Here is a 14919-nt window from a genome sequence, read left to right on the forward strand (position 1 = left end):
AGTGAATGGCGACCCGAGACACAGAGAGAGAGAGAGAGAGAGAGAGAGAGAGAGAGAGAGAGAGAGAGAGAGAGAGAGAGAGAGAGAGAGAGAGAGAGTAATTTGTTGACTGAATAAAGAAATTGATATATAGTGTGAGGGATCATAACACTCACACACACACACACACACACACACACACACACACTCTCTCTCTCTCTCTCTCTCTCTCTCTCTCTCTCTCTCTCTCTCTCTCTCTCTCTCTCTCTCTCTCTCTCTCACACAGCCTACAAGTCACATCCCACACATGACATCTCGAACACAACGCGACATGAAGTGAGTGTCTCGCCACGGTGCTGCTAATGACAGATTTCCTGCCTAGGGTTCCCACTGGCCGTGACTGTATTTTCCTTTGGTTTCTTGCTATTTCCTCTACGGTCATCAGATTACGTACCGTGATTCAGTTACTTGTCATGTTGCTGCACACGGCCTTTCCTCCATCCCCCCCATGCCCTCCCTGCACCACACTCACACGCACACATACACACACACACACACACACTCCCTCACCATGCCGGCGAGAACAAGTGGTACGCATGAAAATATAATAAAATAGCTGTCTAAAGGGAAAGGTGTGAAGGATAATGTCTTGTACGTACGACCTGTCAACCTGTGCCCATTTTAAGCGAAGTTTCTGTTACATTAAGTTTCGACTAACTTTCCTGTATACAATCTATCATTTTACAAAGACTGGCACCCACGTATTGCAAAGCTTAGAACTTGAAAAAGAAAAAGGAAGAACAATATATTCGAAAATAGAACAAAAAATTTTATCCTTTATACAAATACAAAAATTTTTATTACTTTCGTTAAGATTTAATATAGCAAAAGCCACCAAACTTATTTTCCACTAGGATTACATCGAAATACTATTTTCATATTAACTCAAATGAAGTGAGACATCAAAGATTTAAAATATTGGATTCCTTAGCGTTTTATTCTTGTAATTTCAAAATTTGATTTCATAATGCTGTCAGAAGGTGAACATTGGCAGAAAGGCAATCAGGAGTGGCACTGGGCCAGAACAAACACAGAGCAAGACAGAGTGGAAGAATCAAAGATATCGCCCTTGTTGATTGGAGCACACCAACAGCAAAGGTATGTGGAGAATGTTGTGAGAGGCCTTTGTCCCGAGGTGGAATACCAGTGACTATCAATGATACGGGGGAGGGCGATGACGTGGAGGAGACGGAGGCGGAAAACAAAGGAAATTTACAACAATCCTGATGGAGGAGATGGCTTGCTATGGATTAGCGGTCGAAGGATCGGCTCCTTTCATGTGTGTGTGAGAGAGAGAGAGAGAGAGAGAGAGAGAGAGAGAGAGAGAGAGAGAGAGAGAGAGAGAGAGAGAGAAGAAAACAGTAAAGCTGCAAAAAAAAACATCAGGTCTACATATGATAATCCCTATCGGACTGGGCAGGCTAGGAGCGTGTGGTGAGGCAGCTGTCGTCACCACCGCTGCCTGAACTGGCCCCTGGTGAGTGCCGTCTGTATGTACTCAGCTGGCGTGCGTAAAACATGAATCGGTGTTGGATTATCCCTTTCAGAGTAATCAACTTAGCATTAATTATCAATAGTATAATAAATAGCTCTAAACTTCCAACATAAATTAATAAAAATTACGTGTAGAGTAGAAATTAAGTGACCATTATGCTATTTGCAATGTCTAATAGTATATTTAATTCCTTTTATTTCATCTTTACTGTAAAATTTCCATATCCGTATCGCCACACATGGTACTGCCTTAACTGTTCTACATGTTGATGGAAGGACAGACGACGTGCAGTCTTGTTCTATTCATATGTTGTTCTCCCTCACGTAGCTTACAGTTAGTAGAAAATACATGGCCTCGGTACAGAGAGAGAGAGAGAGAGAGAGAGAGAGAGAGTGAGAGAAAAAAAATCTGATCTATTTCTCATGTACTCTCTCTCTCTCTCTCTCTCTCTCTCTCTCTCTCTCTCTCTCTCTCTCTCTCTCTCTCTCTCTCTCTCTCTCTCTCTGCATTTATATTTCAGTGTCTCTTTGTTCAGCTGTTAATGCATTTGCTGAAAGACGCAACTTCTCATAGGGGACGTGAAAATATGATTCCATTCCTTCGCCTTCTGCAGGATGGAAAAGAGTGGTGGTACGCAGAAGGCGGGAGATGAAAGGCAAGGGACAGCCAGTTGTTCAGTACTCAGCTTTAAAAGTGAAAACAGAGTAGGGAAAGGGGAAGAATATTCAAATACAAATTAAAAATAACATTTAAAACCAGGAATAGGAGGAGGAAAAGAAATAACAGGTGATCGTGTACGCAACAGAACAGAAGCCCAGAGAGAGAGAGAGAGAGAGAGAGAGAGAGAGAGAGAGAGAGAGAGAGAGAGAGAGAGACTGAGAGTAAAAACATTTAAGCGTACTCTAAGTGGCTTATGAAGGAGAGATTTAAAGATATACATTTACGGTTGAGAAGAGGGAAGAGGAAAAAGGAAAGGAGGAGGAAAGGGATGAGCGTGGGCGTCTCCTATTGTCCTCAGTAATTGTGATAAGCTTTCATGTTGCTTATTTTGAAGATCTGTGGCCAACCCAACATGATATTAATTTGATATATGAATATTTATTTTCATAAACTAGAAATAATTTGTGGAAGTTTAAGGAAAGTTTAATTTTCCCTCCATTCGCAGAAAAGCATATGTATTTATATATTAAACTTAGAGTAAATCTTGTCCGTCCTTAGTTTTCACTTGATCATTGATTTAGATTCTTTTCTTAGGAATTCACGTGTTTGAATGTCTTCGTGAATGTCATGAACAATGTGCCCAGAGAAAGGGAAGGAAACTCCAAATGTAAAATGTCTTGATAGAACGCTTAATTTGTTCGTGCTTCCCTCCTAAACTTACCCACTACATGTATTATCTGCCATCATTTATCTGTCTCTATTTCCATATCATATATATGCCAAAATTTTTAAAAGTGAACCCTCCAAGTAAGATCCCTGGAATATTGGGATTACAAGCGGCCCTTCACTAGAACGTCCACCCTCCACTACCTGGACTACCTGGCCATGTGTCTTGCGGTGTCCATTACATATTTAACATACGTGCTGATATATCAACGGAGTGTAGGCAACGTTATGTTTACCTTTATACTCTCATATGTATTGTGTGTGTATGTGTGTATGTGTATGAATGACAGATGCGACAGAGCTTGTTGTTATTTAAGGAATGTTTAAACGTGAGTGAATCTGTTTAACGTGACACACTGAACGGCTTAACAGAGTTTAAGTGTTTTAGATATAGACACAAGCATTTATGCAGAGCGCGCGCACACACACACACACACACACACACACACACACACACACACACACACACACACACACACACACACACACACACACACACACACACACACACACACACAGAATATGTAGAATTTTCAAGCCTAACACACTGATTACTTTATTTTTTCTGTTCCTTTAAGTTAGTCATAGCATATCCTTCCCTTTCTTCCTAACAACTCTTTCCCTCTAACTTCTCACTCAAAACCTTCCCTCAATACCTACGAATTAAGTGCACTATTCCCTTTCTTTCTCCCAACTGTCCTCGTGCAAGCGTCCCTATCCACTGGCCGGGCCCTATTCCCTTGTCTGTCTCACCTTGCCTTACCCCAGAAAAAAAAAAAAAGAGCAGCATCCGTCACACTGCCTAGGCGGAAAATTAATTACAAGAGGGATAACACCTGGCCTCTAGCACACCTGTCCCCATGAGGTGTGAGGTGGTGAGAAATAGAAGGATGAGGCTGGTTAATTAGTGTGTGTGTGTGTGTGTGTGTGTGTGTGTATGTAGGTCATTCTAGGATACTTGTTAACTGTGAAAACCTACTCTCGCTACCTTAATCCCTTCTTCCACTTCTACTTCAACCAAACAGTAACAGCTCTGTCCTACACACTCTCTCTCTCTCTCTCTCTCTCTCTCTCTCTCTCTCTCTCTCTCTCTCTCTCTCTCTCTCTCTCTCTCTCTCTCTCTGTTGTTCTTGTTCTTAGTTTTCATTTTCCCTTTCTTTTAGTTTTTCTTGTTTTCTTTTCTTCTTCCTTTTCCTTTTCTTCTTTTTTTCTCTTTCTTCTCCTCCTTCAATGCCCTTCCTAATAAGCCTCCTCTTCCTCCTCCTCTTCCTCCTCCTCCTCCCTCCTTCTCCTCCCTCCTCCTCCTCCTCCTCTGCCTGTATTCCTCTAAAGGCTGACCGCTAGTTTAATTAATGTCCGCTTAACTTCGGGTCCTGCGATAATCTAATCCACCAACTGATAAACGACACACACACACACAGAGAGAGAGAGAGAGAGAGAGAGAGAGAGAGAGAGAGAGAGAGAGAGAGAGAATGTCCCCCAGTGCTAAAAATTCAACCTGATCCGCTTTTTATGATTTTATGGAATTTGTGAAGTTGGTGAAGCAACATCGCATTTTCTTTCCTTGCACGTCGGACTGGAGGCAAGGAAGTTAGGCAGAAAGATTTTACTTACTTTGTGCGTGTGTGTGTGGGTGTGTGTGTGTGTGTGTGTGTGTGTGTGTATATGTGTGTGTGTGTGGACTTGAATTACTTCACTTCTTGGTCAGTGGTTTTTCTTTTGTTTGCTTTTAAGTGAGATAGATGCTAAGTTAAACGCTTAGGAGGAATGCACGGACATGTTGGCGACTGTAAAAGAATGTGTAACAAAATACGTGAGCAAGAGGAATTTTATTTTGTGAGAGAGAGAGAGAGAGAGAGAGAGAGAGAGAGAGAGAGAGAGAGAGAGAGAGAGAGAGAGAGAGAGAGAGAGAGAGTGTGTGTGTGTGTGTGTGTGTGTGAGTGTGAGTGTGTGTTCAGCTGCCAGACAAACACAAAAGGATTGACAGTCAGAGAGGTGAGGCAGCAATGTGAAACTTCCAACACAAGTTCGATAATTCTTCCCACAGGAAATATTGTGAGAGAGTTTGAGTGAAAAGAGGCTAAGTTTTTTTTTTCCATTATTTCATTCAGCTACATTTTCTTTTCAGCTGAAGGCTTTCTTTATTCCTTTTAGTTAAGCTTTTAAGGCGACTTTACTTTGGGTTTCCTTTTTGGCATTTGTTCTACTCAATAAAAGAATTTTTGGAGAATATATACAACATTTCAACAAAATTTTTATCAGGGATTTTATATATATATATATTTTTTTATTTTCCTGCACACTGTAGCATTTACTAATTTTTGTATCAAGTTACCATATTTATTATTTACTTCAGTGTTGCAATTATATCCCTCCAGTTAAAGTAAATATAAATATTACTGAACTGTGTTGCAGAAATACAACAAAACAATCCAGAGAGAGAGAGAGAGAGAGAGAGAGAGAGAGAGAGAGAGAGAGAGAGAGAGAGAGAGAGAGAGAGAGAGAGAGAGAGAGAGAGAGAGAGAGAGAGAGAGAGAGAGAGAGAGAGAGAGAGAGAGAGAGAGTGTGTGTGTGTGTGTGTGTGTGTGTGTGTGTGTGTGTGTGTGTGTGTGTGTGTGTGTGTGTGTGTGTGTGTGTGTGTGTGTGTGTGTGTGTGTGTGTGTGTGTGTGTGTGTGTGTGTGTGTGTGTGTGTGTGTGTGTGTGTGTGTGTGTGTGTGTGTGTGTGTGTGTGTGTGTGTGTGTGTGTGTGTGTGTGTGTGTGTGTGTGTGATATCCTTAATTATTTATTTACTCTATCAATACTTTTGCGTCAGTAGACTGGTAGCCGTACACAAGCTTTAATTGAGGATATGTTGAATTCCAAATTAGGTCTTAGAGTTGAAACGTTCTCTAGTTTCGGGAAAAAATGACAAACGGGGAACACTTTGATCATTGGCACGGAAAAATCTCTCTCTCTCTCTCTCTCTCTCTCTCTCTCTCTCTCTCTCTCTCTCTCTCTCTCTGATATGATAACAATGTGTAAAGCTTTGCCAGAGATGAGATGGCTTTGAGATGAGATTGGTCGTAACGTGATTTCCATGTCGCCGTTTCACTTGGTCTTTCTTAGTTATACGAATTCGACGATAAAATAAAATACGCTTCACGAATAATATATGAGTAAGCTTGATTTCAGTACTGCACCAAATACTTGTACCCAAACAGGACAATTCACTCCCAGGAACGTGCGCGTATGAAGATAAGTTAACATCGCTCGGCGTATTCTGCAGAAATATATTTTTAAATCCTTCAAAGTTTATTCCATGTTGATTTTTCGCTGTGACATGTTTGTCTGATCTATCCATGTCTTTCCTCCGCTTGGCTGAAGGATATTACCCCTTTCGCACGGACAGTGAATTGTATGATAGTGTCAGGGGATGAAAATGTAAATGAAAATAAAAGAATGGATGTCACTAATCCCAAACCAGTCGATTTACATTTTTACAACTTGTAATTCACCAACTGCTCAAAGCACTAGTTTTAATATCGGGCCTTTAACACATCAGTGGTAGTCACGATAGAATGCGATGGTTTATATTAATATACTTTACTGATGACAAATCTTGTCTGGCAATGAGAGCAGCGCCGGCACTTGAGCCTCTACGGCCACGCACTGACTGTATTGCCATCACCAGAGTAACACTGAAAATGAATTTCCTGTATTGAGCAGGACCTTTCATACACGTGAAATACGATGCCGGTTATTCGATATTCATCAAAATATCGCTTAAATCGAAAGGCTACCACATTAAGTTTTCATCTCTTTCTCTATAAACAACGCTACGCTGTAAATTTTACGTTAAAAATAAGAAAAACATCAAATACACGTTGACATTGCTGTCCTGGATATTTCTCAAATGGTGATAAAAAAAAAGAAACAGAAAAAATTATGAAAACTTAGAGTTAACAGTTCATATTTCATCTTAATTCTGTAAGCAACCTAGCGCCACCAGTGGCTGTTTGCCTAAAGTTTGAGTACCACTGTAAAATTCCACATAGTTTTATTATGTTGTGCCACTTAAACTTAAGGTAAATCGACACTAATAGCACTAGCTGTATTTTTATTTCCATTTATTTATTTATTTATTTTATTTTATTTTATTTATTTTATTTTTTTTCCTGTAATGGGACTATTGTCACTGTGCGTGTACAGACAGGTGCATAATATATTTACAAACCATTAGGCTTCCAGTCTTGTCTGTATGTCTGTGTATGCATGTGTGTGTGTGTGTGTGTGTGTGTGTGTGTGTGTGTGTGTGTGTGTGTGTGTGTGTTCGTGCCTCTCTGTACTTCCAAAAATATATCAAACTATGAAATGTACAAAAATACGCCGTCCTTCGTGTTGTGTGTGTGCGGTGGACACTTTTGGGAGACGGTGATCAAATAAATGGTTTTACTGTTAATTTACACGTTGTGCCGTGATTTTGTGTTATGTGTGTTAATGTTTATAATTGCTTCGCTGTTATGATTTAGTTTGTGTTGGTAACAATTTAGTTTTAATTGTGAATTAGAAATGATGAGTAAGTGTAGGTATGCTGGGTATTACGTATGTGGTGCGTGGCTGTGGTATGTATGATATGTATTAGAGGAATACTGCGTTCAAAGCACGTGCATATGTGGGACATGAAATAATAATGGCAAGGAAATGAACCTTTTTGTGTTATGGAATATCAGAATGAGTGGCCACGTTTGCAATGAGCCTGTGGTGTGTATAAAAATGCGTATGGAATACAACACCGGGCATCAAGCTGGCAGCCTTTGGGACTGGCTGGTGGTGAGCTGTTGTGATCAAAGTAACGCTATTTTGAGAAATGGAGGAATTGAGTTTTCATTCCATTATTATTATTATTTTTGTCGTTGTGTTCCTACCAAGCACACTTTCTAGTCACGCTGAAATAAATTATACTGAAGAATTATATAAAGTTGAAAAAAATATGTATAGTTTTAGTATTGTGTAAATAGATGAAAGTTAAAGAAAGGAAATAGAGCAATAAGACTACAATTGAAGTCGTAAAAAGAATATTGAACGTGCGATAAAACCTGAATCAGAATTTATGGATGAAAATAGATATGACAAGGAGGGAAAAAAGAGAGGTAGAACTTAGAGGACATTATAAGGTACATTATATTCTGAGGTATTGATGTGCGCTGTGAGTGGAGGACAAAGGGTAGAGGATGCTTGAAGTTTAGTGCAATGATGCCAAGTAATTACGAAATAATACTGATGGGAAGAACACAATATTCTCTTATATTAATCCAAAACTGCCCATTACCTCATTTACTAGAATTACGTGCCATTTATTGCCTCAGTTGCCGGTTTCTTTTCATCTCACCTTTCCCCTTGCTCCTCTCTCCTTATCCTCCTCCTCCTCCTTCCTGACCTTGTTTCATCTTCTTCATTAATATAGATTACCTTCCCTCTTATCTCTCAAATGACCTCCATTACTGGCCAGGGTCATTTGTGCTCGTCTTCCCAAATATATGGTGAGGTAATGGATGGCTTAATCAGTACTGTGAGAGAGAGAGAGAGAGAGAGAGAGAGAGAGAGAGAGAGAGAGAGAGAGAGAGAGAGAGAGAGATGTATATATGTACGTACATACTCGTACATACGTTCATAAATATGTAAATGCAGATAGACAGACAGACAAAGACAGACAGACGGATAGACAGACTGGCTGGCTGGCTGGCTGGCTGGCTGGCTGACTGACTGTGCACAGACGATACTCTGCATATTAAATTTCATTAGCCACTGATAACATTCAAATTCACGAATTCTATTTATGGATAACAGACTTTACATTACCGCTCCTCTTTTCACCTCCATCCCTCCCCCTCACTCTCCCACCTTGTCATCTTGCCTCCCCCTTCCTCCATTCCCTCTGGTCCTGGTGAAAGAGGGATTGGGTATTTAAATTCACATCGGTCTTCTCCCCAGGGTGTGAAAGTAGGCTTTTGAATATTAGATTACTGGGCACCAAGGCCAAAGGTCCCCCTTCCCCGAAGTCCCCTTTCCTTGTCCACCCTTCCTTCATCATTACCTCGGCGCGTCCCCTGGCCTCCATCATTCATGCTCCTCCTATTTTTTTTTTTTCCTTATAATGCTCTCTCCCTTTCTCCTCGTTTTCCCTTCCCTGCTTCATGATTCATGTGTTTATTATGTCACATACTGCAGAGTTAGATGAGAGAAAGAGAGGGGGGCAGGGGGGAATCACAGCTTTATCCATGAATCAGCCTTCAAGCTCCAGTCATGAAGGTGTGCGTAGTTGGTGAGCTTGAGTGAACTGCGTGATTCTCAAATAAATGAGTTAATCTCTCTCTCTCTCTCTCTCTCTCTCTCTCTCTCTCTCTCTCTCTCTCTCTCTCTCTCTCTCTCTCTCTCTCTCTCTCTCTCGCCAATAGATAGATTGATAGGTTACTGACATCAATTATAAATCTCGATACGTGATGCTCATGTCCACACACACAAACTAAAAGAAACACGGACACACCGCCACTGAAAGCCAGACAGACTGCGAGACAGACAAGACAGATAGACAGACAGACAAAAATACAGCCGCACAGACAGACAGACAAAAATACAGCCGCACAGACAGACAGACAAACAAACAGAGGCCACACAGGATCATTCATTAGAAAATTATAATGGTGACTGGCCAGCTAACTTTACTTCTGTCGGTGGTGGTGGCGGTGGTCATCGTGGTCGTCGTGGTCGTTGCCCTCCTCCTCCTCCTCCTCCTCCTCCTCCTCTTCCTCTTGTCGAAAATACGATTGAGCCTCAAGGAATTCTGGAATCCTTTCATCTTCCTCTTTGCTCTTCCTCTCCTTCCTCTTGATGATTTGTGGTCGTTTTCCCCTCACATTCACTGGTCCCTCTCTACTCTCCCCTTCCTTATAACCCCCCCCCCACACACACACACATTTGGTATACCTTCCATATACTTTTCCCTTACCATTGTGACAGTTTGAAGTGAACTCTTATATGAAAACGCCATTTGATTTCGTTTTCATAATTGCTTTATAATGACACGCTCCATTGTGACTTCGGGCAAATTTAGCAAATGCAGCATTATCCTTTTAGAGTTCAGTGGACATTAAAAGCGCAGTAAGAAGCTTTTATCTATGAAAATGTACTTTACTAATATTCATATCTCATAACAGTGATGGTGATGATCATTGGAAAGACGATAGTAATAGAGAAATGGTATTATTAGTAGCAGTAATAACAGTGATACGAAAAATAGTAGTGATAATAGTAATGGTAATAACAAATGATAGTGTAGTAGTAGTAGTAGTAGTAGTTGTTGTTGTAGTAGTACGTTATGTTGTCTTATAAGGGCATATTACATGGTTGTATTTAATAGAGTTTCCACGCTAGTGTATGGCGGACAAGGGGCGAGGGTGGCCCACCATTAGGGCAGAGTAAAGGACACCCAGAGACCATACATCTCTCTCTCTCTCTCTCTCTCTCTCTCTCTCTCTCTCTCTCTCTCTCTCTCTCTCTCTCTCTCTCTCTCTCTCTCTCTCTGTATAATAAAAGGAACGTTATATATTTTGTACTGATGCATCAATATGGCAAGACTATACAGTGTGGTAAACTATTACAACCTAAGAGTGTTTGAGTGGGTATTTACATTTTTCTTTTAAAATAGTTATGTACATTATAAATATATTTCTTTTGAAGGTGAGGCACACAAGAGCGAGGTGCGTCTTGAGTGGCAGACAGAGGGCGACCTGTGGCTTGACACTGCTTTCACCCGCCCTTATGACCCGCCCAACACGGAGATGACGTGCGATAAGCTGTTTGGGACCACCCGTGCCCTGACAAGTATTAGTACTAGTAGTAGTTGTTGTAGGTGTAGTTGTAGTTGTTGTTGTTATTATTATTGTTGTTGTTGTTGTTGTTGTTGTTGTTATGTCGCCTCTGTTGCAGTAACTGTTGGTTGTTCTTTAAGTCTAAAATTCTTCACCCTCTCACAATTTTTTATTCGTTAATCATCGCTTACAGCATTAAACAGAATTACTACCAGAGCACACGCGCTATCAGATCTCTTCACATCAAAGTTATCAGATCAAACAGTAATTTTAGAGAACTCGCATTTTCACACGATTAATTTTCTCCATACTGCTTCAGAATATTTCATGCTCGCTTTTATTTTTTCTTTACCTCATTAGTTTTTTTTTTTTTTTCATCCATTCAGGCAATCTTTTTATTTCTCATACTCTCTCCACTTAATGTTTGCTTTCTCTTTTCCTTCCCTTTCATCCTTTCTTCTCCTCGCTTTATCATTGGTGGAATCGCCTGGTTATCGAGTCCCCATAGCTAATTAGTGCTGAGGTGAGGTGAGGTGTACCATTCTTTACTAGTTAATGTGTTGTATTCCATCATTTCTTCACATTTCTAAAACAAACTATCCAGCCATTCTATTTCATCTTCTGGTTACCGCATCGTATATAACTGTTCTTTCTTTAGTATTTATGGGTTATTATTATATGCCAACGCACTTCTGTGAATAACGTTATAGATTTGGCGATGAGTTACGGAGCTGTGCAGGTGGAGAGGGAAAGGAGGAGGTGGCTGTGGTGGTGGTGGTGGTGGTGGAAACTTTAGTCAACCGCAAACTGGAGTAAACTGAAGTATCACGCAGTTTAAACGAGAGTCGATACCAGGCTGACCTAAACTAGCTCCCTTTTATCCGACTTCCCATTGATCCCCTTGCCTTTCCTTCCTCCTTTCCAGCACCTTCCTTGCTTCACTTCTTCATCCTCTTTCATCCTGCACCTACATACGCAACATCACCGTCTAACTTCCTTCTTACCTCTCCCACACATTATCCTTTACATCTGACTCTTATTACCTATCCTACTCCTTATTTTAACACACTTGTTTTAGTATTTTCTTCGTTGTTTACTTCCACGTATCAATCTTGTCTCGAATCCTACTTTTCCTCCTTGTCATCGTTCTTGCATGCTTCGTTTCCTCTCTATTTCTACCTAACATTCCCTTTGCCTCTCGTCCTCTCCTGGCTTCCCACCAGCTTTTCCCTCCTGCTTACTTCTTTTATAACCGTATCAGAGCTCCTTTGCTGCCCACTCGTTGCCATTCCCCTTCTATCTGCCTCTGCACTCTTAGCCAATATCCAGCTACTCTTACGGCCCTTACGTCTCTGGTTATCCTCTTCTGATGTCTCAAGGTACCTCTACCCCTTCACCTTCTTTCCGGCTGCTCCTTCCCTCGATGAATCCTCTCAGTCTCTCCTCGCTGGCAGTAAAAAACATGCCTCGCCTCAGGAGGGTTGGAAATAGTCGAGTTTGCCACAAATGAAGGCGAACTGCTGTTGTGGACTCATAAATGGAGCAAGAAATAGCGTGATATATATTCGTATGCATCTCTCTCTCTCTCTCTCTCTCTCTCTCTCTCTCTCTCTCTCTCTCTCTCTCTCTCTCTCTCTCTCTCTCTCTGCATTTACATTTATATTCGCCTGTCTTACATTTCTGCATCGAAGTCATGAGAGAGAGAGAGAGAGAGAGAGAGAGAGAGAGAGAGAGAGAGAGAGAGAGAGAGAGAGAGAGAGAGAGAGAGAGAGAGCATTACTGATTGCTGGTGGGAGGGAAAAACGCCTCATTTGCACTAATCTGTTGCATTTTTTTATCAGGCCATTAAGGAAATTCTGCAGGCAACACCTTTCTGGGTCACGCTTTACTTAACTTTCTCAATTTACTGGTTATGAATTACGTCATCGCCTTCAATGCAATTTTTGTCCTCTCTCTCTCTCTCTCTCTCTCTCTCTCTCTCTCTCTCTCTCTCTCTCTCTCTCTCTCTCTCTCTCTCTCTCTCTCTCTCTCTCTCTCTCTCTCTCTCTCTCTCTCACACACACACACACACACACACACACACACACACACACACACATGCACGTCGCTCCCTCCATTCTCAAATTAATTAATATATCAATGAATGTATAAAGTTTCAAATCATCAAAACAAATTTTCGTACATTTAAGTTTTGAAGTATTGATGAAAGTGGTAATTAGCAAATTAATGAAGTAAAAAGAAATCGCACGGTGTCCTGGAAGAAAAATATGCTGTCCATCCAATAATTTCATGCATCCCGTCCAGCGCACAGTGAAGTGTCGGTGATTAACGCTAACGAGGCGTCGCTTTCACCTGTGGCGGCGTGGCCAAAGTACTGGTGCTCCGAGCAATGGCGGGCATGGCTGGCCAGAGGCTGTAGCAGAGGCACTGAAGAAAATTATCCTGTGCAGGCACACCCACGCCTTGCTTCACGCGGGCCGCAGCAGACGGTGAGGATAAGAATTGTCAGCTGATAACTGACTAATTAATTGAAGTCATTCGCCACACCAGCGGCGCCATGAAGCGCTGCACATCGAGAGTGCTGGACAGCAAACACTGATATATTCGTCACTAGAAACAGTAACGGCCAGAAATGAAGCAGAAGACGTGTCCATGGGTAGATTTTTGTCTATTTATAGTATTACATATATAGTCGATGCCAAGTATTTTAAAACTCGACATGAGCGTCATATCGCACAAATCGGTAGCTTTTCTCTCCTCTCTCACAGTCTGGGCTGGGCTGGGAAAAGATTATTACAGCCGGACCTTGGTTCGCCCCGCGCACGTTTCTGCCAGACAGTAAACGGATCTAGTGTTGACACTGGCTGAAGGAGGGTCAGGAGGAGTGGGCATCTCACCACCGCTCCTTGTTTCGGCTCATAATAAAGCCTGTGCTTCTTGCTGCACCACTGTGTTGCTGCGCGGAGCCTGGGAAATACACAGGCCATGATGGAATAGTTCGAATAGTTGAGTTACACAAAATAAGCCATTCAACTACATATTACCAAGAAAAAGGCAGTGAGTGTGCAGGCGAAGGAGTGGTGCAGTGAGTGCGCCGGCCTGTCACTCATCATGAACAGGATGGTCAGCCAGCCGGAGAGTTTTGGACAACGCGTCACATATGAACAGAAGATTGCATTTACACCTGCTGCTTGACGTGCATCTAACAGGAAGGAACTTGACAAAGAAAAGTAAATAGAAATAATGAACGGGAAGAGGAGGAAGGGATGTGAAGGAAGGAAAAGGAATCTGTGAGCCACTACCAAAATTACACGAGAGATTTAAAGCGATCTGTGTGTGTGTGTGTGTGTGTGTGTGTGTGTGTGTGTGTGTGTGTGTGTCGGCAGGGTAATGTTTCTGAGACTCTCCTCCGTTTACGAAGATGAATCACGTTGCATACTCCCCCCTCCGTCCCTCCTTCCCTCCCATCCCCTCCCTTCCCTTTCCCTCCCTTCGCCTTCCTCCCTTCCAACCTCCTCTTCCATAATTCCTAGTTCAATTTTTCTCAGTATTTTTATCTTCCTCGTAATCTACGTAATTCAGGTCCCTATTATTTTTTTTCTCACCCGTTTTCTTTTACATTCGTTTTCGCGTCCTCGTTTTCGTTTCCTTTCGTTTCTCCTTTTTACGTTTTCTTCGTCTAGTTCATCCAATTCACTGGGAAAAAAATTGTGTTCGTTTTCTTTCTTTTATCGTTGAATATTTTCCTTGTTTCAGTTTATTTACTCAGTATATCTTTTTTCCTACAATATTTGTCTTATTTACCTTTACTCTCTCTCTCTCTCTCTCTCTCTCTCTCTCTCTCTCTCTCTCTCTCTCTCTCTCTCTCTCTCTCTCTCTCTCCTTACCACACTACCATTTTTTATTCATTTCTCATTCGTTATCTTTCTTTTCATTTAATATTTTGTCCATTTTTTTTGTGAGGACTGTTACATTCTCTCTCTCTCTCTCTCTCTCTCTCTCTCTCTCTCTCTCTCTCTCTCTCTCTCTCTCTCTCTCTCTCTCTCTCTCTCTTCCTCCTCTGCCTGGCCATTATAACCTAACGAGTAATTAAGTAAATTTGACAAAGTTATCAGAGGTTTCAAATTTCTTTTCTTGAAATGATTAAATG

The 14919-nt window shown here is 41.4% G+C and overlaps 1 protein-coding gene across 4 annotated transcripts in view; it reads left to right on the top strand.

Annotated features, from left to right (window-relative positions):
* LOC135110613 (uncharacterized) overlaps positions 1-14919 on the top strand; it is a 169109-nt gene that overhangs the window by 127178 nt on the left and 27012 nt on the right. For all 4 annotated transcript variants that reach the window (XR_010273333.1, XM_064023134.1, XM_064023132.1 and 1 more), the window contains one exon: positions 10639-10782. Coding sequence is in view for 3 of the 4 variants with exons in the window: in XM_064023134.1 (XP_063879204.1) it covers positions 10639-10782 (144 nt within the window). In the remaining variant the exon portion in view is untranslated. The remainder of the gene's footprint in view (positions 1-10638; positions 10783-14919) is intronic.

This window comes from Scylla paramamosain, chromosome 20, assembly GCF_035594125.1.
Source record: "Scylla paramamosain isolate STU-SP2022 chromosome 20, ASM3559412v1, whole genome shotgun sequence".
NCBI classification, from domain to species: Eukaryota; Metazoa; Arthropoda; class Malacostraca; order Decapoda; family Portunidae; genus Scylla; species Scylla paramamosain.